Source organism: Phyllobates terribilis, unplaced genomic scaffold (assembly GCF_046119375.1).
Source record: "Phyllobates terribilis strain yellow unplaced genomic scaffold, ASM4611937v1 Scaffold_10__3_contigs__length_209671492, whole genome shotgun sequence".
Classification (NCBI taxonomy): domain Eukaryota; kingdom Metazoa; phylum Chordata; class Amphibia; order Anura; family Dendrobatidae; genus Phyllobates; species Phyllobates terribilis.
The window spans coordinates 189,861,807-189,888,076 of NW_027362770.1; the positions used below are offsets into that span (position 1 = coordinate 189,861,807).

Here is a 26,270-nt window from a genome sequence, read left to right on the forward strand (position 1 = left end):
ATGGTACTGATTCCATTTTGGGGCAAATACTATGTTTTGATCGCCTCTTATTGCATTTTATTGGCAAAAGAAACATAATTCTGGATTTTTTTTTTTGTCTCGTTACGCCGTTTACCGAGCTGATTAATTTATTTTATATTTTGACTAGATGGTGGCCCGATTCTAACGCATCGGGTATACTAGAATAGGTATGCGGCCGACCGGGCGCAATCAGCAGAGCGGTGTTTAAATTTGGCGGCAATATCAGTGATTGGTCACGGGTGGCGGCCGCGACCAATCAGCGAACTGTGTTAGTGAGGACCGGAGAGCTTGTTTAAATTTGGCGATAAAATCGACCAAAATCTCGCTGATTGGTCGCGGTGGCCGGCCGCGATTAATCAGCAGAGCGGCATTTAAGTTTGCCGGACATCTCGTTGATTGGTCGCGGCCGGCCACCGCGACCAATCAGCAGAGCGGCGTTTAAATTTGCCGCCCTTCTCGTTGATTGGTCGCGGTCGGCCACCGCGACCAATCAGCAGAGCGGCATTTAAATTTGCAGCCTATATCGCTGATTGGTTGCGGCCGGCCACCGCGACCAATCAGCAGAGCTGCTTTTAAATGTGCCGTCCATCTCGCTGATTGGTCGCGGCCGGCCACCGTGACCAATGAGCAGAGCGGCGTTTAGATTTGCCGACCATCTCGCTGATTGGTCGCGGCCGGCCACCGCGACCAATCAGCAGAGCGGCGTTTAAATTTGCCGGCAATATCGCTGATTGGTCGCGGTGGCCGGCCGCGACCAATCAGCAGAGCGGCGTTTAAATTTGCCGCCCATCTCACTGATTGGTCGCGGTGGCCGGCCGCGATTAATCAGCAGATCGGCATTTAAGTTTGCCGGACATCTCACTGATTGGTCGCGGTGGCCAGCCGCGACCAATCAGCACAGCGGCGTTTAAATTTGCCAGCCCTCTCACTGATTGGTCGCGGTGGTCGGCTGCGACCAATCAGCAGAGAGGCGTTTAAATTTGCCGCCCATCTCGTTCATTGGTCGCGGCCGGCCACCGCGACCAATCAGCAGAGCGGTGTTTAACTTTAGCGCCAAGATCACTGATTGGTCGCGTGCGGAGAGCGCGACCAATCAGCGAATCATATTGGTGAGGAGCGGGGAGCGGAATCGTATTAGTGAGGACCGGGGAGCGGCGCTGCCTGTGCGGCTACTTCCGCTGCGAGAAGCCGGGACATGAGCGACTGCTCGCAGCAGAAGTATCCCGACCCACAGCGCCGCTCCCCGGTCCTCCCTTGACACCCTAGCCGCTGATGTCCCCACAGTATCTGCATGGTGTTACAAAGGTCCGGACATTTGTGTTAAAAATCGCTGATTGGTCGCTGGTGCTGCCCGCAACCAATCACCGATTTGGGTGGCAAATTTAAATATCGTCCTTCGACCAATCACCGATCTTGGCTCCACATTTAAACACCGCTGTGCTGATTGGTCGCCGACGCTGGGCGCGACCAATCACCAATTTTGGCGCCACATTTAAATAGCGTCCGCGACCAATCAGCACAGCGGTGTTTAAATGTGGAGCCAAGATCGGTGATTGGTCGCGGCCGATATTTAAATTTGCCGCCCAAATCGGTGATTGGTCGCGGGCAGCGCCAGCGACCAATCAGCAATTTTTAACACAAATGTCCGGACCTTTGTAACATCATGCGGATACTGTGGGGACATCAGCGGCTAGGGTGTGAAGGGAGGACCGGGGAGCGGCGCTGCGGGTCGGGATACTTCTGCTGCGAGCGCCCGCTCATGTCCCGGGTTCTCGCAGCGGAAGTAGCCGCACAGGCAGCGGCGCTGACATCCATGCGGCTAGGGTGTAAAGGGAGGACCGGGGAGCGGCGCTGACATCCAATTGGTCGCGGCCGCTATTTAAATGTGCCTCACAAATCGGTGATTGGTCGCCGTCTTGGCCCGCAACCAATCACTGATCTTGCCGCCAAAGTTAAACACTACTGTGCTGATTGGTCGCGGACGCTGCCCGCGACCAATCACCGATTTGGGCGCCAAATTTAAATATCGTCCGCGACCAATCACCGATCTTGGCTCCACATCGGTGATTGGTCGCGGGCAGCGTCCGCGACCAATCAGCACAGCGGTGTTTAACTTTTGCGGTAAGATCAGTGATTGGTCGGGTCCGAAGACCGCGACCAATCATCGAATCGTCTTGGTGAGCACCGGGGAGAGGCGCTGCCTGTGCGGGTACTTGCACTGCGAGAACCCGGGACATGAGCGGGCGCTCGCAGCAGAAGTATCCCGACCCGCAGCGCCGCTCCCCGGTCCTCCCTTCCGCATGGAGGTCAGCGACGCCGGCGGTCCTTCCGCTGCTACCGGCCGGGAGATGAGCGCCTCGCGCCGGTCATCTCCCGGCTGCATTGCCGCTGAGCTCCGTCCCGCAGATGAGCCGCTAAAGGCCGCCATCTTTTTTCAGAAATCCCGCGGCGCTGATTGGCCGCTGCCGGACCAATGAGCGACGCGGGATTTCCTGGACAGACAGACAGACAGAAAGACAGACAGAAAGACAGACAGACAGATAGACAGACAGACAGACGGGATAAGACGATTATATATATAGATAGATCTGACTTTTACGATTGTAGCGATACTAAATATGTGTATTTTTTATTTTGTTTTAATTGTTTAATTTTTAATGGGGGAAAAGAGGGGTGATTTGAACTTTTGGGTTTTTGTCATTTTTTTCATATATTTAAATACATTTTTTTTACTTTTTACTGGATTTTATAGTCTATGTTCCCTGACTATAGTGAACTAATATGATAAAATATTTTATCGTATTAGTCCACTTTAGTGACTGAATATGTTTTAGAATTAGTGGACTCCTAGAGTTTCCTCTTTCAAGTCCTCATTCAGTGAAGTCCTCATTCACTGATTGGATTTAATAGTCCCCTTAGGGGACTTGAAGCTGCGATCGTCTGATTGCCTGCACTATACATAGCAGTGCTGTTGCACGATCTCCTATGAATGCCAGCTAAACGCTGGCTTTCACAGGAGGATCGTAATGACAGGCTCGGTTATCTTCAGCAGACCTCTGGTTGTCAGGAAAACCCATCATTCATGAAGATGTTAGAGGAGAAGGATTGGGCAGTTGTATTTCAACATGCCCAAACCTTGTGTTATGAGAAGTAATAAAACACTGCCAGCGTCGTCTGAGAGGTTGAAAGTGCACGTGTATGAGGGTCCCGGAAGAGATACCTACTGGCGGAACGAACTTTCCAGGCGACAGATATCTCATGTTTATGGCCCAAATAGACATTGGGACAGGATGTCGTCAATGTAACACCAAGAGTAGATGAAACTTTCCTTGAAATAAACCTGAATTTGAGACTAAACGTCCCTTACCTGATATTATCGGTGGCAAACTGAGAGAAGAACATCTGTTACCTTGGTGGAGACATCAGGCAGTTGTCAGACCTCAGACCGCGCCGTGTTGTCGTTGGATTAATGTAATCACATTAGCGCCAGTTCAGCACGTCTGAGCAGATTATATGCTTGCAATCTAATTTGGGTGATGCACGGCCCTTAATCTGTAATCCTGTATAAACGCCGGCCACATTCTCAGTCTGAGACTAATTTCCCGATGTTTATTCAGTGATGGGTCAAGTAGCGTCGATGCCACGGAAGAATGGAGTTTACGTTTTGGAGCTTCATGCATGGTATAGGTAATTCTTTTATATCTATGTTGCTTAGCAGTAACCACAACCAGACTTAAAGGGGAACTCTGCCTCAGTCCAAAGAGACTCTGTATATACACTGCACAGTACCACTCCTCCTGTATATGTACACTGCACAGTACCACTCCTCCTGTATATATACACTGCACAGTACCACTCCTCCTGTCCTGTATATATACACTGCACAGTACCACTCCTCCTGTATATATACACTGCACAGTACCACTCCTCCTGTATATGTACACTGCACAGTACCACTCCTCCTGTATATATACACTGCACAGTACCACTCCTCCTGTCCTGTATATATACACTGCACAGTACCACTCCTCCTGTATATATACACTGCACAGTACCACTCCTCCTGTATATATACACTGCACAGTACCACTCCTCCTGTCCTGTATATATACACTGCACAGTACCACTCCTCCTGTCCTGTATATATACACTGCACAGTACCACTCCTCCTGTCCTGTATATATACACTGCACACTACCACTCCTCCTGTCCTGTATATATACACTGCACAGTACCACTCCTCCTGTCCTGTATATATACACTGCACAGTACCACTCCTCCTGTATATATACACTGCACAGTACCACTCCTCCTGTATATATACACTGCACAGTACCACTCCTCCTGTCCTGTATATATACACTGCACAGTACCACTCCTCCTGTATATATACACTGCACAGTACCACTCCTCCTGTATATGTACACTGCACAGTACCACTCCTCCTGTATATATACACTGCACAGTACCACTCCACCTGTATATATACACTGCACAGTACCACTCCTCCTGTATATATACACTGCACAGTACCACTCCTCCTGTATATATACACTGCACAGTACCACTCCTCCTGTATATATACACTGCACAGTACCACTCCTCCTGTATATATACACTGCACAGTACCACTCCTCCTGTATATGTACACTGCACAGTACCACTCCACCTGTATATATACACTGCACAGTACCACTCCTCCTGTATATATACACTGCACAGTACCACTCCTCCTGTATATATACACTGCACAGTACCACTCCTCCTGTATATATACACTGCACAGTACCACTCCTCCTGTATATATACACTGCACAGTACCACTCCTCCTGTATATATACACTGCACAGTACCACTCCTCCTGTATATATACACTGCACAGTACCACTCCTCCTGTATATATACACTGCACAGTACCATTCCTCCTGTATATATACACTGCACAGTACCACTCCTCCTGTATATATACACTGCACAGTACCACTCCTCCTGTCCTGTATATATACACTGCACAGTACTGCTTCTCCTGTCCTGTATATACACTGCACAGTACCACTCCTCCTGTATATATACACTGCACAGTACTGCTCCTCCTGTCCTGTATATATACACTGCACAGTACCACTCCTCCTGTCCTGTATATATACACTGCACAGTATCACTCCTCCTATCCTGTATATATACTCTGCACAGTACCACTTCTCCTGTCCTGTATATATACACTGCACAGTACCACTCCTCCTGTCCTGTATATATACACTGCACAGTACCACTCCTCCTGTCCTGTATATATACACTGCACAGTACCACTCCTCCTGTCCTGTATATATACACTGCACGGTACCACTCCTCCTGTCCTGTATATATACACTGCACAGTACCACTCCTCCTGCCCTGTATATATACACTGCACAGTACCACTCCTCCTGTCCTGTATATATACACTGCACAGTACCACTCCTCCTGTCCTGTATATATACACTGCACAGTACCACTCCTCCTGTCCTGTATATATACACTGCACAGTACCACTCCTCCTGTCCTGTATATATACACTGCACAGTACCACTCCTCCTGTCCTGTATATATACACTGCACAGTACCGCTCCTCCTGTCCTGTATATATACACTGCACAGTACCACTCCTCCTGTATATATACACTGCACAGTACCACTCCTCCTGTATATATACACTGCACAGTACTGCTCCTCCTGTCCTGTATATACACTGCACAGTACCACTCCTCCTGTATATATACACTCCACAGTACTGCTCCTCCTGTCCTGTATATATACACTGCACAGTACCACTCCTCCTGTCCTGTATATATACACTGCACAGTACCACTCCTCCTGTCCTGTATATATACACTGCACAGTACCACTCCTCCTGTCCTGTATATATACACTGCACAGTACCACTCCTCCTGTCCTGTATATATACACTGCACAGTATCACTCCTCCTATACTGTATATATACTCTGCACAGTACCACTTCTCCTGTCCTGTATATATACACTGCACAGTACCACTCCTCCTGTCCTGTATATATACACTGCACAGTACCACTCCTCCTGTCCTGTATATATACACTGCACAGTACCGCTCCTCCTGTCCTGTATATATACACTGCACAGTACCACTCCTCCTGTCCTGTATATATACACTGCACAGTACCACTCCTCCTGTATATATACACTGCACAGTACCACTCCTCCTGTCCTGTATATATACACTGTACAGTACCATTCCTCCTGTCCTGTATATATACACTGCACAGTATCACTCCTCCTGTATATATACACTGCACAGTACCACTCCTCCTGTCCTGTATATATACTGCACAGTACCACTCCTCCTGTCTTTTATATATACACTGCACAGTACCACTCCTCCTGTATATATACACTGCACAGTACCACTCCTCCTGTATATATACACTGCACAGTACCACTCCTCCTGTATATATACACTGCACAGTATCACTTCTCCTGTATATATACACTGCACAGTACCACTTCTCCTGTCCTGTATATATACACTGCACAGTACCGCTCCTCCTGTCCTTTATATATACACTGCACAGTACCACTCCTCCTGTCCTGTATATATACACTGCACAGTATCACTCCTCCTGTATATATACACTGCACAGTACCGCTCCTCCTGTCCTTTATATATACACTGCACAGTACCACTTCTCCTGTCCTGTATATATACACTGCACAGTACCACTCCTCCTGTCCTGTATATATACACTGCACAGTATCACTCCTCCTGTATATATACACTGCACAGTACCACTCCTCCTGTCCTGTATATATACACTGCACAGTACCACTTCTCCTGTCCTGTATATATACACTGCACAGCACCACTCCTCCTGTCCTGTATATATACACTGCACAGTATCACTCCTCCTGTATATATACACTGCACAGTACCACTCCTCCTGTCCTGTATATATACACTGCACAGTACCACTCCTCCTGTCCTGTATATATACACTGCACAGTACCACTCCTCCTGTCCTGTATATATACACTGCACAGTACCACTCCTCCTGTCCTGTATATATACACTGCACAGTACCACTCCTTCTGTCCTGTATATATACACTGCACAGTACCACTCCTCCTGTCCTGTATATATACACTGCACAGTACCACTCCTCCTGTATATATACACTGCACAGTACCACTCCTCCTGTCCTGTATATACACTGCACAGTACCACTCCTCCTGTCCTGTATATATGCACTGCACAGTACAACTTCTCCTGTCCTTTACATATACACTGCACAGTACCACTCCTCCTGTCCTGTATATATACACTGCACAGTACCACTCCTCCTGTCCGGTATATATACACTGCACAGTACCACTCCTCCTGTCCTGTATATATACACTGCACGGTACCACTCCTCCTGTCCTGTATATATACACTGCACAGTACCACTCCTCCTGTCCTGTATATATACACTGCACAGTAACACTTCTCCTGTATATATACACTGCACAGTACCACTCCTCCTGTCCTGTATATATACACTGCACAGTACCGCTCCTCCTGTCCTGTATATATACACTGCACAGTAACACTTCTCCTGTCCTGTATATATACACTGCACAGTACCGCTCCTCCTGTCCTGTATATATACACTGCACAGTACCGCTCCTCCTGTCCTGTATATATACACTGTACAGCACCACTCCTCCTGTCCTGTATATATACACTGCACAGTACCGCTCCTCCTGTCCTGTATATATACACTGCACAGTAACACTTCTCCTGTATATATACACTGCACAGTACCACTCCTCCTGTCCTGTATATATACACTGCACAGTACCACTCCTCCTGTCCTGTATATATACACTGCACAGCACCGATCCTCCTGTCCTATATATATATATACACTGCACAGTACCACTCCTCCTGTCCTGTATATATACACTGCACAGTACCACTCCTCCTGTCCTGTATATATACACTGCACAGTACCACTTCTCCTGTCCTGTATATATACACTGCACAGTACCACTCCTCCTGTCCTGTATATATACACTGCACAGTACCACTCCTCCTGTCCTGTATATATACACTGCACAGTACCACTCCTCCTGTCCTGTATATACACTGCACAGTACCACTCCTCCTGTCCTGTGTGTATACACTGCACAGTACCACTCCTGTATATATACACTGCACAGTACCACTCCTCCTGTCCTGTATATACACTGCACAGTACCACTCCTCCTGTCCTGTATATATACACTGCACAGTATCACTCCTCCTGTATATATACACTGCACAGTACCACTTCTCCTGTCCTGTATATATATATATATATATATATATATATATACTATTATAGAAAACTAGAAAAGTTACTTTTCATAAAATCCTAGAATTTTACAGTTGGAAGTGACCACCAACCCCCTGTTCAACGCTAAACTATCTCAGACAGATGTCTGTCCAGCCTCTGTTTGAAGACGTCCATTGAAGGGGAACTCACCACCTCTCGTGGCCGCCTGTTCCACTCATTAATCACCCTAACTGTCAAAAAGTGTCTTCTAATATCTAATCTGTGTCTCCTCCCATTTAGTTTCATCCCATTGCTTCTAGTCTTTCCTTGTGCAAATGAGAATAAGGATGACCCCTCTACACTGTGACAGCCCTTTAGATATTTGTAGACAGCTATTAAGTCTCCTCTTAGACTTCTTTTTTTGCAAGCTAAACATTGCCAGCTCCTTTAACCGTTGCTCGTACGACATAGCTTACAGTCCGCTCACCATCCTGGTAGCTCTTCTCTGAACTTGATCCAGTTTCTTCATGTCTTTTTTAAAATAGGGTACCAAGAACTGGACACAGTATTCTAGATGAGGTCTGACCAAGGAGTAGAGGGGGATAATTACTTCTTGAGATCTAGACTCTTAATACAATTAATGCTTCTCTTAATACATCCCAGAACTGTGTTTGCCTTTTTTTTTCTGCTGCATCACACTGTTGACTCCTGTGCAGCCTGTGATCTATTAGTATACCCAAGTCTTTTTCACACTTGCTGTTGCTTAGTTCTATTCCTCCCATTCTGTAGACGTAATTTTCATTTTTCTTGCCCAGATGTAGAATCTTGCATTTCTCCCTGTTAAATACCATTCTATTAGTGGCTGCCCATTGTTCAAGCTTATCTAGATCCTTCTGAATCCTTCCTGCCTTCTCTAATGTTATCTATCCCTCCTAGCTTTGCATAGTCTACAAATTTGATTAGTTTACCTTCAGTTCCCTTATCTAGATCATTTATCAAAATTGTTGAAAAACACTGGGGCCAGGACAGAGCCCTATGGTACCCCACTTGAAACACTCTTCCAATTGGATGTGCCACCATTTATGACCACTCTGAGTACGATTTCTGAGCCCATTATGAATCCACCTAACCTTAGCTTTGTCAATCCCAAACTTGGTCATTTTCTTAATAAGGATAGTATGAGATACTTTATCAAATGCTTTGCTGATAAAGTATCTCATACTATCCTTATTGAAACAATGACCACGTTTTATTCCCTTCACAACCTTCCCTATTTTGAAACTCCTTCACGATCCCTACCACTGGACAGAGATAAAGCTCAGGGAGGCTGCAGGGGTAATTGCCAAAGGCGTCAAAGTCTAATAGGGCAAAAAATTGCACCTCTTTACCCAAAATTGTCAAATGAGCAGCAAGTGGTGCTTCTTCTTGGAGTGGCGCAGTGAGAACCCGCTTATCAGTACATATACAGAGTGCAGCAGTCCTGATGGGTTTGTCATTGGCTGCTGTACTCTGCATAGGCCGCAACCAAGATGACAAAGGGCAGTGTAATAAAGTGAACTTTGTCATCTTGGTCATTGCCTATGCAGAGCGCAGCAGCCGGCAATAAACCTATTTTGACTTTTGCCCTCTGCATGAGCAGGGACCATTATGATAGTAACTGAGCTGATAATGAATGAAGACCGTGTTGAATCAAGTGTAATACTGTCTTTATTCATAACATAGGGCTGATTTTATGTTTTAACATTTTTTATACCCCTACCAAGAGTTAGGGGTAGGGTTAGATTTTGGGTTACTGTAAGGGTTAGAGCTTAGGTTTCGGGATTTGGTTAGGGTTAAGGCTACAGCTAGGGATAGGGATAGGTTTATGGATTCGGTTAGGGATAGGGCTAAGGTAATAAACTACTTAAATGAAAAAAATAGTGTAAAACAATTAAAAGTAAAAATGAAATATGTATAAAGATTTATTTTAACAATGTTAGGTCTGATTTCAGAAAAAAAAAGCTGAAAAAAAACTAGAGGGTCAAGGGGAAAACTATAATTACATCACTATTTTTCTCAAAATACAATATATATATTTGGGGAATAAGGGATTCAGTACTTCACTGGTGGAAGGGACATAGGGAGTGGTAACAATTCGTGGGTTAGGGGAAACACTTGGCTTGCTCTCGGTGCTGGCAGCCCACCAGGGATGTTGAAATGAATTCCGCCTCTACCCTTAGGAAATCAGGGACCTTACATTTTTACTTCACTACTATACAAAACTGGAAGTGTTACCATTATACCCCTCACTAGCATGGACACACTCCCTTATTTTAAGACTTCCCAATAACCTAGACCACCAGCGATGTAATTTTTTGTCTAAATTTTTTTAAACATATAAAAGGCTCCCAATCCATCTAAACCCATCTAAAAAGGCTCCAAAGGGAGTAATTTTTCGTCAATAATTTTTTTTTACATCTAAAAGGCTCCAAATTCCTGACATCCCTTCACTCAACCATGGAGTTCCGCAATAAAATCCTAGCCTTACTTTCTTCTATGCTCTTATTCCTATATGTTAAGGAATTCCCACTTGGAGATAAAATGTATTTTCGACTATTTGTTTACAGAAAATTTGTCCAGGAATGTCCCAGTGGCCTCATCACCCTCCATGAATTTCGCAAGTGTTTCTGTGATTGTACGATGGGACAGCAATCCTCCGAGTATGCGGAACAGATTTTCCGAACTCTGGATGACAATGGGGTAAGAGGGACGGAATTGAGAAATGTAATTTTTGCATAGAGCAGCCAAGGGAACTTTATCTTGCGCCTAAGGCAAGGGCTTCTGAACCTACCTCACCACCAGTGGTTCCTACTGAAGGAAGAATCATCCACTTAATAGGTCCATGCAAAGTGTTTGGGCCACTTTTACACTTCAGTTGCTTCCTATCTATGGCTGGTACAATAAATTATTCACCCTCTAATGGTGTTCTAGGAACGGTCTACTTCATCTAACCTATGTTCTGACCCGTCTCTGCTTTCAGACTAATAAGTTATGCTACTTTCATTGTCTTATATTGATGAATACTTAGGTCCCGACTAGAAGTGAGCAAATATTTTGGAATTCAAATTTGTCAAATTTTCCCAGGAAATACGATTCGCCATAAATCCAATTGCATTGAAAAGACATATATGTCTCTGAAATTCTCCTATATTTTATTTCCTCACACACTAATCTTCTTCACTGCTGTGCTTTCACTCACTATCTGTACAGTTTCTTCAGTGTTTTATGGCTTTGTCTCCCTAGCTCTATGCGTAAAGTCATGAGCTGTGACGTCCTCTCACTATCCAGCTTCATTACAAAATGGCCCTGGATTTTCTGCTTTGGCAGGATATGAAGGCCAGGATACAAGTTATGATCATCCCTCCTGTTTAGCCACGCTATATATTGTGATGTGATAGCTGCAAGACATTTTGGGGAAGCCCACCCATCAGTGCCCAAGGTCATAAAGTCTTCCGCAGTGCGCGAAATAGTAATAATTTTAGGCGATTTGCACAAATCACATCACAAATTGTTTGAATTCAGCAAATCCCTAACGATTCGACATAAATTCAACCCACATTAAATCGAGTCGTTTATCTTTGGCTCGACTTTTTTTTCCATGGATCAAATCATAGGATCTTCTGATTCTTTTGGGTCGATGCTCTTCTGGAAAAAGCATTCTCACTAGACACTAAAGTAATACATTTCTCAAGTTTTGCACGTTATTAGCTGGGATTAACCCTAAGAACAAACAGGATTTGACAGTTGGGAACAGTTTGATATTTAAAAATTTGAGATTGTGGAAAAGGAATTTAGATTTATGGCAACTTGGGGAGGAATCCGACTACAAGGTTGGCAAGGTTAAGTCATTTCTTAAGTCTCCGCAATCCCTTGTTATCTACATACAGTGTTTAAGTTTCTAGTTGCGTGTGTTTTCCAGCTCAGAGGTCTTACTTTTAAGCAGCTCCTTTCCCCCTTCACAGCAGGAAGTCTCAGCACAAGTTAAGATCTGAATTATATCTAACATTATATCTTAGGGTCCCCATACACATTGGATAGCAGTCAGCAGAACGGTCATTCAACCAAATGCTATTACTCCTGATTTCTCGACACATCTGTCCGGCTTGGTGGAGCACTTATGGTGGAGTCCTCGAGTGGCAGCTTGACTCCGGAAGAACAAAATAGGCAACACTGTTGGAGTTCCAATAGACCAGATCCTTCTCTTCCCCCAATAGATGACGAGAGTTGTGAGGCCCCTTATACATTAGACCATTAGCCGATCGTCAGGTTCTGGTGGGGTTTAGTCAAATGTGTATGGTGCTTTTGAATATTTTGGCTTCTGGGTACTTGGGCTACTTGACAATTTACTAGAGGAAACTGATCAGTAATTGAGGGGACTCATGGCTAAATATGGAGGTTACTAACTGCTTAACCTTGTTGTGTTAGCTAAGTAACTTTTTGATTGATCGAGTCCTCTTATTGGTTACAGGACGGAATAGTAGACTTCCGGGAATATGTCACGGCCATCAGTATGCTTGCTCATGGGACTTCAGAAGACAAACTCAAGTGGTCCTTTAAGTTATACGACAAAGACAGTGACGGAGCCATCACCCGATTGGAAATGTTGGATATCATGAAGGTTTGTGGAAATCTTTGGTTGAATGAAATTAGACTTAGACTCTGATATGGTTGCGAGCCTATGACATACTTTTTTCATAGGTGTAACTTGGAGCTCTGGGTCCTAATTTAACCTCCACCACCTAATATGTTTCTCCCAATGTGATAGATAGGTCTTTGGACCTTCTCAGATTTCAGAGCTAGATGCGACAACTACTGTATCTCCAGCCAAATCAGTCACCATTTATGGGATATTTTTGTAGAAAGTGGAGAACCTTAGGTGACATACCATTGATCGTTGGAGATGAGCGAATCATCTGAAGTTCGAATTCAGTGATTTTATCGAATTCGGGCAGGAAATTCCATTGACATCGAAATTATTCAATCAAAGCCATTCAAATTTGTCTTATGTCCAGAGCAAAATTAATGTAGGATACAAAAAAATAAAGGAAAATTATTACTGCCCTTTCCACGGCCCTCTCCTTTTTCACGAAGCTCCGCACTTAGTTCTTCTGGTCCAATCTTCACTCACAGATTACCGATGCCCTTTTCACCATTGGTCTCATTGAATTTTTGACGAGTAAGTCAGTATTATTTTTTTAACCCCTTTCTGGTCCTTTTGAATCTAGTAAAATGGGGAATTTATTTAGGTGGATTTGTGCTGATAAAATCACAAAAAAAATGGGATTCCGGTGAAATTCAAGGTGAATTTGACTCGCTTCCGAGTGATTCCTTTATCTCTGTTGTGTTACAAGTAATTATCTTTCTTCTACAGACAGTGTATAAAACGAGCGTCGCTGCTTCAATAGCAAAAGTCGATCCCCTGACGGCAGAAGAGTGCACGAATCGCATTTTTATTCGCCTGGACAAAGACCATAACGGTAAAGCATCATGAAAACACGATCGGTTGTGGAAAATTTAAAGCTTGCTGTCCATTGTTGCCATCGAAATCGGGCTTTTTCATATACCAAGACTTAAAAGTCTTATAATCATGTAATTTTTAGGACTAAAATTCTGCGATTGATCTCTAATTATACAGAGTCTGTTTCCTACATCGAATCCCCTGCATCGACTGTAAGTGACAAGATAAATTTCTGTCTGCCTGTCACCACCAGTGACGTTGAGGAGCTCACTGCATACTGAGTTATTATTGAGATCAATGTATAAACTGTCTGCAGTGAGCTCATGAGCTCCCCCTAGTGGAGACAGAGGGTAGTCAGGATTTAATAATTATCCTCAACACCTATAAAAAACCCACACCACACCTGGCAGGTGCTGGCTGTGTTATACTGCCAGCACTTGACTGTGACAGCAGTGATCAAAGCTAGCTGGTTAACCATTTAAATGCCCTATCTATCACTGACAGCAAAATTTAAATGCCGCTATTGCTCAAGCACGTCTGCACTGGCTTCTGTTGTCTAGTAAATTATATGATCAAGTGAATGGAGTCATTGAAAACTATAACTCGTCCTGGCAAAAAAAAACAAGCCCAAGTGCGGCTATGGGGACGGAAAGATAAAACAGATATGGATGACTCTTGGAAGGAGGGGAGTAAAAAACAAGAGCACAAAAATGAAAAATCACCCAATCATGAAGGTGTTTTTGAAAACCCCTACCCCATACTTTACTCGCCCTCACAGGGTCCAGCGCTGAGTCTCCGCCGCTGCTCCCAGTGTCTGATATTATCTGTCGACAGCACTGCAGCCAACCAGTGAGCCCAATTTGAAGGCACAAGCCACCGAGCTCAATTATTAGTTTCAGTGCTGTCGACATGTAGTCAGTCGATAACAGGGATCCGGATCAGTGCCGGAGATTAAGCGTTGAACCTGGGGAGGGTGAGTGAAGCACAGAGGGAGAATAGACAGGGGAGTTACCAAAGCTGGAAAACCCCTTCGAGAAAAAGAATCGACAGAGGTCGAAAGACCCAGATCCTCAAGATCAAAACTTCTGACGAGATCCTAAAAAGTTTTGTAGAGTTAGATACATCAATGTGTGATCGGTGAGACCTTAACCCCCTCACTACCACAAGCATTGCGATAACTGTACACCGTGATCTGCTTTGTGTGTCTTTCAGCCATCATCAGTCTCCAGGAGTTTGTGGACGGCTCTCTGGACGATGAGTGGATTCGGGAGATGTTGGAGTGTGACCTCAGCACAGTGGAAATACAACGACCGCCAAAGTGCATTCGCCTTCATTCCAGGTCCTCTAAAGAATGCATGTTACCTGCCAATCACTAAGCCCCGCCTTTTAGCCACACCCACATCCTGTTTACAGAAACGCCTCTTTTGTGCATATTTGCATAAGCCCTGCCCCTTTGTGGAACTCAACTGCATAAAATGGAACTGTGGGCACATTCATATTTACTTTTCCTTGGGTTCATTGTGTTTTTCCTTTTATATGTTCTAATCCAAAGCCCCACAGGGAAGTTGAACCTTTAATTGATCCCTCCCAGCTACAGGATCCTGTATTATAAATATTTTTCTACCCAATTGTGTTTTCACCATAATTTTACATTCTATTTTTCTCCTTCTATCCTGTAGGGGGCAACTCATCAAGCATTTTTCGAATCAGCGAGAAATTTGCTCATCTCATACTTAAAGGGATCACAGAACCAGCCAAGAAAAAAAATCTGGGTCTGACAGTGGACTTAAAATTGCATCTCCATGTGCTGCACTGTTGGATCTATTATTCCCTGTTATCAGCCATTTCGGGATGGAGAGAAATTGACCGTCAATTTCATATCAATGGCCCAGAAGTCAGGGAACCTCCCAGCCCCCATAGTCACTTCTTCATGTCGGGAACCTCCAGAGACATTTCCATTGTGTGTGACAGATGTCATCCGCTCCCACGGTCACTTTAGATTTTCCAACAAATGTACAATGTCGTTTGCCATAAACTCTCGTCCCCTAAGGCTGTGTGCCCACTATGCGTTTTTTAAGCAATTCCACTGCAGAAACGCTTAAAAAACGCTTGGTAGAAGGTCTGCCATGTTCCCCAATGATAATCCGCATGTGCTGTGCACATGCTGAGGAAATCTCCGCTGCGGATTATCATTGCAGAAAAAAACGCAGCACTACCAATTATTTTGCAGAATCGCAGCGTTTTCGCCGCCATTGACTTGCATTGAATCGCTTAATATCCGCATGACTACACGTGCACATGCGGATATGAAGCGATTCACTGTGCGGATGGTACCCGGGTCTGGAGAAGAGGAGACTCTCATCCAGACCCGGGTACCATAGTACCTGTAAAAAAAAAGAATTAAAATAAAAAAATACATCATACTCACCTTCTGATGGCCCCCAGTCTCCTCAGTGATCCGTCCTGGCTTCCCGGCAGCTCATGATGGTCTAAAAGGACCTGCCATGACGTCATTTAGTCATGTGACCGGTCACGCGACCGCTGAAGTCGGCGGTCGCATGACCCGTCACATGACTAAATGATGTCATGGAAGGTCCTTTTACACAACCACGAGAATCCGGGAAGACCGGACACATCGGATAAGAACACCGGGGGCCATCAGAAGGTGAGTATAATATTTATTTTTTATTTTTTACCATTCTTTTATGGTCACACTATATAAATCCATGCCGGTTGCCGGTTGCCGGTTGCATGGATTTATATAGTGTGACCAAGTTGTCAAGCTCTTTCCAAGTGATGCTAAAATCGCCTGTCAACCCGCATGCGGAAATGCAAGTGAAGAACGCTTCACATCCGCATGTCCCTGGCAGGAAAAACACATGTACAATCCGCATGTACAACCCGCATGTACAATCCGCATGTACAATCCGCATGCGTTTTTTCTGCCAGAGAGATGCAGAAACGCCCAGGAAAAATCCAGAGCATTTCTGCATCGTGGGCACATAGTCTAAAGAAGACCCTATCATGACGTATGGAAAAAAAAAAAAAAAAACCTCATGTTATGTTATCCTGATCAATTCACTTGATACTGGCATAATATATTGTATAGAATAATTGAATTTGTAATACTCAAAATCCTTTGTATAGTCATAAAGTAAAAAAAGCTCAGTGTGATTAAATTCTGTCTGGCTGCAATCACCACTAGGGGGAGCTCCCTGTATACAAAGATACATGATTACATTCTGTCTGCAGTCACCACTAGGGGGAGCTCCCTGTATACAGAGATACATAATAAGATTATGTCTGCAGAAACCACTAGGGGAAGCTCCCTGTATACAGAGATACATGACAAGATCCTGTCTGCAGTCACCACTAGGGGGAGCTCCCTGTATACAGAGATACATGATAAGATTCTGTCTGCAGCCACCACTAGGGGGAGCTCCCTGTATACAGAGATACATGATAAGATTCTGTCTGCAGCCACCACTAGGGGGAGCTCCCTGTATACAGAGATACATAAGATCCTGTCTGCAGTCACCATTAGGGAAAACTCCCTGTATATTGAGATACATGACAAGATTCTGTCTGCAGCCACCAGTAGGGGAAGCTCCCTGTATACAGAGATACATGATAAGATTCTGTCTGCAGCCACCACTAGAGGGAGCTCCCTGTATAGAGAGATACATGATAAGATCCTGTCTGCAGCCACCACTAGGGGGAGCTCCCTGTATACAAAGATACATGAAAGGTTCTGTCTGCAGCCACCACTAGGGGGAGCTCCCTGTATACAGAGATACATGATAAGATCCTGTCTGCAGTCACCACTAGGGGGAGCTCCCTGTATACAGAGATACATGATAAGATTCTGTCTGCAGCCACCACTAGGGGGAGCTCCCTGTATACAGAGATACATGATAAGATTCTGTCTGCAGCCACCACTAGGGGGAGCTCCCTGTATACAGAGATACATGATAAGATTCTGTCTGCAGTCACCACTAGGGGGAGCTCCCTGTATACAGAGATACATGATAAGATTCTGTCTACAGCCACCACTAGGGGGAGCTCCCTGTATACAGAGATACATAAGATCCTGTCTGCAGTCACCATTAGGGAAAACTCCCTGTATATTGAGATACATGATAAGATTCTGTCTGCAGCCACCAGTAGGGGAAGCTCCCTGTATACAGAGATACATGATAACATTCTGTCTGTGCCACCACTAGGGGGAGCCCACTGTATACAGATATACATGAAAAGGTTCTGTCTGCAACCACCACAAGGGGGAGCTGCCTGTATACAGAGATACATGATAATATTCTATCTGCAGCCACCACTAGGGGGAGCTACTTGTATACAGTGATACACTACAAAATTCTGTCTGCAGCCACCGCTAGGGGGAGCTCCCTGTATATAGAGATACATGATAAGATTTTGTCTCTCGCCAACACTAGTTGGAGCTCCCTGCATATAGAGATACATGACAAGATTCTGTCTGCAGCCACCACTAGGGGGAGCTCCATGCATACAGAGATACATAAGATTCTGTCTGCAGCCACCACTAGGGGGAGCTCCCTGTATACAGAGATACATGATGAGATCCTGTCTCTCACCACCACTAGGTGGAGCTCCCTGTATACAGATATACATGATAAGGTTCTGTCTGCAACCACCACAAGGGGGAGCTGGGAGCTGCCTGTATACAAAGATACATGATAATATTCTGTCTGCAGCCACCACTAGGGGGAGCTCCTTGTATACAGAAATACATGATAAGATTTTGTCTGCAGCCACCACTAGGGAGAGCTCCCTGTATACAGAGATACATGATAAGATCCTGTCTGCAGTCACCACTAGGGGGAGCGCTCTGTATACAGAGATACATGATAAGATCCTGTCTGCAGCCACCACTAGGGGGAGCTCCCTGTATACAGAGATACATGATAAGATCCTGTCTGCAGCCACCACTAGGGGGAGCTCCCTGTATACAGAGATACATGATAAGATTCTGTCTGCAGCCACCACTAGGGGGAGCTCCCTGTATACAGAGATACATGATAAGATTCTGTCTGCAGCCACCACTAGGGGGAACTCCCTGTATATAGAGATACATGATAAGACCCTGTCTGCAGCCACCACTAGGGGGAGCTCCCTGCATACAGAGATACATGATAAGATCTTGTCTGCAGCCACCAGTAGGGGGAGCTCCCTGTATACAGAGATACATGATAAGATTGTGTCTGCAGCCACCACTAGGGGGAGCTCCCTGTATACAGATACATGATAAGATCCTGTCTGCAGCCATCACTAAGGGGAGCTTCGTGTATACCGAGATACATGATAAGATTCTGTCTGCAGCCACCACTAGGGGAAGCTCCGTGTGCACAGCGATACATGATATGATCTCTGTATGCAGTCACCACTAAGGGGAGCTCCCTATACACAGAGATACATGATAAGATCCTGTCTGCAGCCTCCACAAAAGGGAGCTCCCTGTATACAGAAATGCATGATAACATCCTGTCTGCAGCCACCACTAGTGGGAGCTCCCTGTATACAGAGATACATGATAAGATTCTGTCTGCAGTCACCACTAGGGGGAGCTCCCTGTATACAGAGATACATGATGAGATTCTGTCTGCAGACACCACTAGGGGGAGCTTCCTGTATACAGAGATACATGATAAGATCCTGTCTGCAGCCACCACTAGGGGGAGCTCCCTGTATACAGAGACACAAAATAAGATCCTGTCTGCAGTCACCACTAGGTGGAGCTCCATGTATACAGAGATACATGATAAGATCCTGTCTGCAGTCACCACTATGGGGAGCTCCGTGTATACAGACATATATGATATGAGTCTGTCTGCAGCCACCACTAGGGGGGTCTCCCTGTATACAGAGATACATGATAAGATTCTGTCTGTAGCCACCACTAGGGGGTGCTCCCTGTATATAGAGATACATGATACGATCCTGTTTGCAGCCACCACTAGGGGGAGCTCCCTGTATACAGAGATATATGATACGATCCTGTTTGCAGCCACCACTAGGGGGAGTTCCCTGTAAACAGAGATACATGATAAGTTTCTGTCTGTAGCCACTACTAGGAGGAGCTCCCTGTATACAGAGATACATGATAAGATCCTGTCTCCAACCACCACTAGGGGGAGCTCCCTGTATACAGAGATACATGATAAGATCCTGTCTGCAGTCACCACTAGGGGAAGCTCCCTGTATACAGAGATACATGATAAGATACTGCCTGCAGCCACCACTAGGGGGAGCTCCCTGTATACAGAGATACAAGATGAGATTCTGTCTGCAGCCACCACTAAGGGGAGCTCCCTGTATACAGAGATACATGATAAGATCCTGTCTGCAGCCACCACTAGGGGGAGCTCCCTGTATACAGAGATACAAAATAAGATTCTGTCTGCAGCCACCACTAGGGGGAGCTCCCTGTATACAGAGATACATGATAAGATACTGCCTGCAGCCACCACTAGGGGGAGCTCCCTGTATGCAGAGACACATGATAAGATCCTGTCTGCAACCACCACTAGGGGGAGCTCCCTGTATACAGAAATACATGATAAGATCCTGTCTGCAACCACCACTAGGGGGAGCTCCCTGTATACAGAGATACATGATAAGATCCTGTCTGCAGCCACAACTATGGGGAGTTCTCTGTATACAGAGATACATGATAAGATCCTGTCTGTAGCCACCACTAGGGGGAGAGCCCTGTATACAGAGATACATGATAAGATCCTGTCTGCAGCCACCACTAGGGGGAGCTCCCTGTATACAGAGATACATGATAAGATCCTGTCTGCAGTCACCACTAGGGGGAGCTCCCTGTATACAGAGATACATGATAAGATTCTGTCTGCAGCCACCACTAGGGGGAGCTCCCTTTATACAGAGATACATGATAAGATTCTGTCTGCAGCCACCACTAGGGGGAGCTCCCTGTATACAGAGATACATAAGATCCTGTCTGCAGTCACCATTAGGGAAAACTCCCTGTATATTGAGATACATGATAAGATTCTGTCTGCAGCCACCAGTAGGGGAAGCTCCCTGTATACAGAGATACATGATAGGATCCTGTCTGCAGTCACCACTAGGGGGAGCTCCCTGTATACAGAGATACATAATAAGATTCTGTCTGCAGCCACCACTAGGGGGAGCTCCCTGTATACAGAGATACATGATAAGATTCTGTCTGCAGTCACCACTAGGGGGAGCTCCCTGTATACAGAGATACATGATAAGATTCTGTCTGCAGCCACCACTAGGGGGAGCTCCCTGTATACAGAGATACATGATAAGATTCTGTCTGCAGCCACCACTAGGGGGAGCTCCCTGTATACAGAAATACATAAGATCCTGTCTGCAGTCACCATTAGGGAAAACTCCCTGTATATTGAGATACATGATAAGATTCTGTCTGCAGCCACCAGTAGGGGAAACTCCCTGTATACAGAGATACATGATAACATTCTGTCTGTGCCACCACTAGGGGGAGCCCACTGTATACAGATATACATGAAAAGGTTCTGTCTGCAACCACCACAAGGGGGAGCTGCCTGTATACAGAGATACATGATAATATTCTATCTGCAGCCACCACTAGGGGGAGCTACTTGTATACAGTGATACATTACAAAATTCTGTCTGCAGCCACCACTAGGGGGAGCTCCCTGTATATAGAGATACATGATAAGATTTTGTCTCTCGCCAACACTAGTTGGAGCTCCCTGCATATAGAGATACATGACAAGATTATGTCTACAGCCACCACTAGGGGAAGCTCCCTGCATACAGAGATACATGATACGATTCTGTCTGCAGCCACCACTAGGGGGAGCTCCATGTATACAGAGATACATAAGATTCTGTCTGCAGCCACCACTAGGGGGAACTCCCTGTATACAGAGATACATGATGAGATCCTGTCTCTCACCACCACTAGGTGGAGCTCCCTGTATACATATATACATGATAAGGTTCTGTCTGCAACCACCACAAGGGGGAGCTGGGAGCTGCCTGTATACAAAGATACATGATAATATTCTGTCTGCAGCCACCACTAGGGGGAGCTCCTTGTATACAGTGATACATGATAAGATTTTGTCTGCAGCCACCACTAGGGGGAGCTCCCTGTATACAGAGATACATGATACGATCCTGTCTTCAGTCACCACTAGGGGGAGCGCTCTGTATACAGAGATACATGATAAGATCCTGTCTGCAGCCACCACTAGGGGGAGCTCACTGTATACAGAGATACATGATAAGATCCTGTCTGCAGCCACCACTAGGGGGAGCTCCCTGTATACAGAGATACATGATAAGATTCTGTCTGCAGCCACCACTAGGGGGAGCTCCCTGTATATAGAGATACGTGAAATGATTTTGTCTGCAGCCATCACTTAGGGGAGCTCCCTGTATACAGAAATACATGATAAGATTCTGTCTGCAGCCACCACTAGGGGGAACTCCCTGTATATAGAGATACATGATAACACCCTGTCTGCAGCCACCACTAGGGGGAGCTCCCTGCATACAGAGATATGACGCGCCCCCTGGGCCATGTTCAAGGGGATACCCGGAGCCGGATCTGTATGGGGGTAGTAGTCCTTGTGGCGGTGACCCGGTCCGTGCCCAGGGTGTCAAACTAAGTGGCAGTCTATGGCAGTAGATGTTGTTAAGTGTCGACTACGCCACCCGTTGAGTGCGGCTTTGAAGCCGCCGCTGCAGAGCAGTCCGCTGAGGCCGGTGGTATATGTGCAGCAGTGATGGTATAACCCCCAACGGGAGGGGTATGGCCTCAGGGCAGCAGGTGTGGATGATGGGGGTTGTGATGGTGCAGTAAGAAGACTCAGAGTCGGGAGATGCAGTTCAGGGTTTTTACTTACTGGTGTCCTTTTAGTCACTCTGGCCTTGAGTGACCACCCGAGCCGTGCTGCGTCCACCAGGTCCTGGACTCGGCCAACCCCCAGGCAATTCTGGAGCGTGGTCCTGAGCTCCTTTCTGACTCTCCCTTCCTCTGGCCGTTCCCACCAGGGATCCACTTTTGGCCGGCTCCCTCGGGTCTCTTGGTGGTCAAGCCTCCTCTGGGCTCCCTGACCCTATACTTGGTGTGCCTTTCTAGTGGATTTGGTGAGGGCCGTGGCAGATCCTGACCACGACCTCCGGTTCCTGGCCAAGGTTTGTTTTGGCCTCTGCCAGCTTGGGATCCGGTACCCTTGTCCGCCAACCCTTTACCCTTCTGTCCTTATTCTGGGATCTTGGGGTTCTCTTCTTGTTTCCTCTCTGGGTCCTTCTTACTCCTCTCTCTCTCTCTCTCTCAGCAGGCTCTGTTCTGGAGCTGGGCCCAGCCGGAGCCACAGCTCCCTGTCAGCCCTCCTGGCTGAGCTCCTCTGCTCTGCTTCTCAGGCTCTCTGACTGACTGACCTAAGATGGTGCCCACCTTATATACTCCCTCTATGTGTGAGCCCAGGTGACCAGCACCCAATGAGCTCCTAGCTTTACCCAGACTGCTCCCCCTATCTGCCCCTACACTACTGGAATGTTCCACCCCCCCTCCCACTCCAGCCAGGGACAGACGCTGTCGTACCTGCACATATACTGGTGGGAGTACCGTAGTTCTGTCCCCCGGAAATGGGATGTATGTAGTGCATGCAGCCTACTAGCTCAGTTCCACACTCCATCCTTACCCGGGAGTGGAATACCACACCTCTGGGTTGAGGTGCAATACCCCTGTAGCAGCCGAATCCTCAGGGTGCTACATTCCCCCCTGGTAAATCACAGCACGTCCTCGGGCTGTAAAAGAATAAAAACATCCACAAACATACAAATTTTCTTTCAAAAACATCATAAACATATAAAACACTATATATATCATCAGCATAAAACTTTTCATATAAAACTTTTCATAGTAAACATTCTTGTTCCTCTGGCCACGGTGCAACTTGTGACCGGGTAAAGTGCAACAGTCTCTTCTGGAAAAAACACAGTTTCCTATAAAACCAGTAGGGGGCGCCTTAAAAAGCGCAACTATATACAAGGGGAGGTATGGCCGCTCTCAGTCCTCGACCAGTGGGATTAAGGAAAGAATGACCGCTCTCAGTCCTCGGTCAGTGGGAAGAAGGAACATACGGGTAACTATGCACAGTTCTTTTTACCGTACTCTAGTAGCGGCGTCCTCCTAATACTTCCTCCGTGTACCCTTCAGACCCGTCCGGGTCCTCTTGCTCCTCCTGACACCTCAGCTCTTTCTCTGTCAGCCGGTGTACATGAAGGGCATAGGGTCCTTTGGCACATTGGTGCCGGGTAAAGGTGACCTCATCACCCAGGTAAAGGTCACGACCTCTGTGTCCCTCCGGTAGGTGGGACTCGACATCTCTTCTGGTCACGAAGACGTCGCCGGGGGTGTGATGGTCTCTGATGAAGCCCCAACCGTGCTGCAACTGGAATTTAATTACAGTCCCGGTGGCACGGGGACCGTGGGCTGCACGGGGGTTCCCTCGGGTCCGGCTCTTCTGTTCCGCACTCTTTACCTGCAGCCGCTCCTCGCGGACCCGCCTCTCTCTTCGTTCTCGATCAAAGACGTCCAACTGCTGGCGGCAGCACTCCGCACGCTCAGCTGCGGCCGCCCGGGTCTCCTGAGTGAACCCGATGAGGTCTCCTCCTGCGGGGTCCCACTCGAACTGCGCCTCCTCCAACGAGAGTGGGGTGATCTTGGCGGGCGCCGGAGCCGGGATCAGGGGTTCGCACAGGGGTCTTTCTTTCCGGAGTCGGGGATGGTGGTACTCCGGTGGCCACACAAAGGGCTGCCCATCCGGGCAAGTGTGCTGGGCAAATAGGTCTTCACCCAGGTGTGGCGCTGTGGACGTTGAGGGCGCGGTGGTGGTAGCGGCGCCCAGGTTTACCAGGCCTTGCGACCAGGCTTGGGGTACCCTGAACGTGAAGGGCACCGTGAAGACGGCGGCGCCCGGGTGTTCCTGACTTTGCGACCAGGCCGGTGGCTCGGCAGAGGTAGAGGGCGCTGTTGGTACTGCGGCGCCCGGGGGCACTCGGCCTTGCGACCAGGCCGGTGGCGTCTCCTGCTTGGCCGCGCTCAGGATTGAGGCGCGTGACGTCACAAGAGGCGTGGCCGCGGCCCCTGCTTGAGGCCTAGTCTGGAGCGGTAGCGGAGCGGCAACGGGCACGATCGGTGGGATTTCGGGCTCTGCGACGGGGAGCGGGGGTAGGCTTACGGTGGCCGGGCTTGGGGTAGTGACGTCCCCTTTACTTGCCTCCGTATCTTCAGCTCCCTCTGTGGCGTCGTCTCCGGCCTCAGTCCCTTCTGCATCCTCTTCAGGGGCAGGCGTGCTCCTCGTTGCGGGTGGTGTGCTTCGCTGGCGGGCTCCAGCCTGCTGGGCCATCTCTCTGCTCCATGCGGCCAGTACGTCTCGCTGCACTCGGGCCATCCTCTGAGCCAAGCCCTCCAGTGCGGTCCGTGCATGCTCCCGATCTCTGGGGAGCTGCGCCAGGATCTCCACCAGGCCTTCTGGGGTTGTCGCTTGCAACAGGCTCCTGACCACTGGGTCGGTGCTGCCTGACTCTCCCTCTATCTCCGGGTACGGCTCCTCCAGACTCCTCCAAGCTGCTCCCATCTTCACTCTTTTGTTCTCGGTCCGCCCACACTGAGGGTGGTCCCGGGGCAACTTGGTGATTGTCAGTCCCAGGGGCAGTCCCCTCACGCTGATGGACATCTCAAGCATCACAGTCTCTGCTGGTGGGGGCGGTCTTCCTTTTTGGCGCCATTCTTGGTCCTGGCCCACGATGGGAGGTGGCCTCTTGCCACCCTCTGGCACGCCCATAATGGCGTCCGCTCTGCCAGGGCGGGAAATCTTTTCTGATGGCGGGAATCGTCTCCCAGTGGCGGGAAACTCTGCAGATGGCGGGAAAAGACTGCAGATGACGGGCAAATGGCGGGAACCGATCCGAGATGGCGTCCGATGGCGGGGACCCTCCGGAATCGGCGGGAGACTTCTTTTTGAGGTAAATGCGAACTTTTCTTCAGGCACGCAGTACCCGGTGGTTGCGGGCACGTTATCCTGCCGACTACGCCAAAAGTTGACGCGCCCCCTGGGCCATGTTCAAGGGGATACCCGGAGCCGGATCTGTACGGGGGTAGTAGTCCTTGTGGCGGTGACCCGGTCCGTGCCCAGGGTGTCAAACTAAGTGGCAGTCTATGGCAGTAGATGTTGTTAAGTGTCGACTACGCCACCCGTTGAGTGCGGCTTTGAAGCCGCCGCTGCAGAGCAGTCCGCTGAGGCCGGTGGTATATGTGCAGCAGTGATGGTATAACCCCCAACGGGAGGGGTATGGCCTCAGGGCAGCAGGTGTGGATGATGGGGGTTGTGATGGTGCAGTAAGAAGACTCAGAG

The 26,270-nt window shown here is 47.3% G+C and overlaps 1 protein-coding gene across 1 annotated transcript; it reads left to right on the top strand.

The window, feature by feature from the left end:
- Nucleotides 1-3,606: 3,606 nt before the first annotated feature.
- Nucleotides 3,607-16,264, top strand: LOC141164807 (guanylyl cyclase inhibitory protein-like). Its single transcript, XM_073650377.1, has 6 exons — nucleotides 3,607-3,708; nucleotides 10,937-11,069; nucleotides 12,838-12,987; nucleotides 13,741-13,846; nucleotides 15,040-15,166; nucleotides 15,507-16,264. The coding sequence occupies exons 1-6, from the start codon at nucleotides 3,641-3,643 to the stop codon at nucleotides 15,562-15,564; spliced, it is 642 nt and encodes a 213-aa protein (XP_073506478.1). The 5' UTR covers nucleotides 3,607-3,640; the 3' UTR covers nucleotides 15,565-16,264.
- The last annotated feature ends 10,006 nt before the right edge of the window (nucleotides 16,265-26,270 follow it).

Coding starts and splice junctions, on each gene's coding strand:
- LOC141164807 (XM_073650377.1), top strand. CDS start 3,641: ATGGGTCAAGTAGCGTCGATGCCACGGAAGAATGGAGTTTACGTTTTG. Junction 3,709..10,936: donor GAGCTTCATGCATGGTATAG/GTAATTCTTTTA, acceptor ATTTGTTTACAG/AAAATTTGTCCAGGAATGTC. Junction 15,167..15,506: donor TGCATTCGCCTTCATTCCAG/GTCCTCTAAAGA, acceptor TCTATCCTGTAG/GGGGCAACTCATCAAGCATT.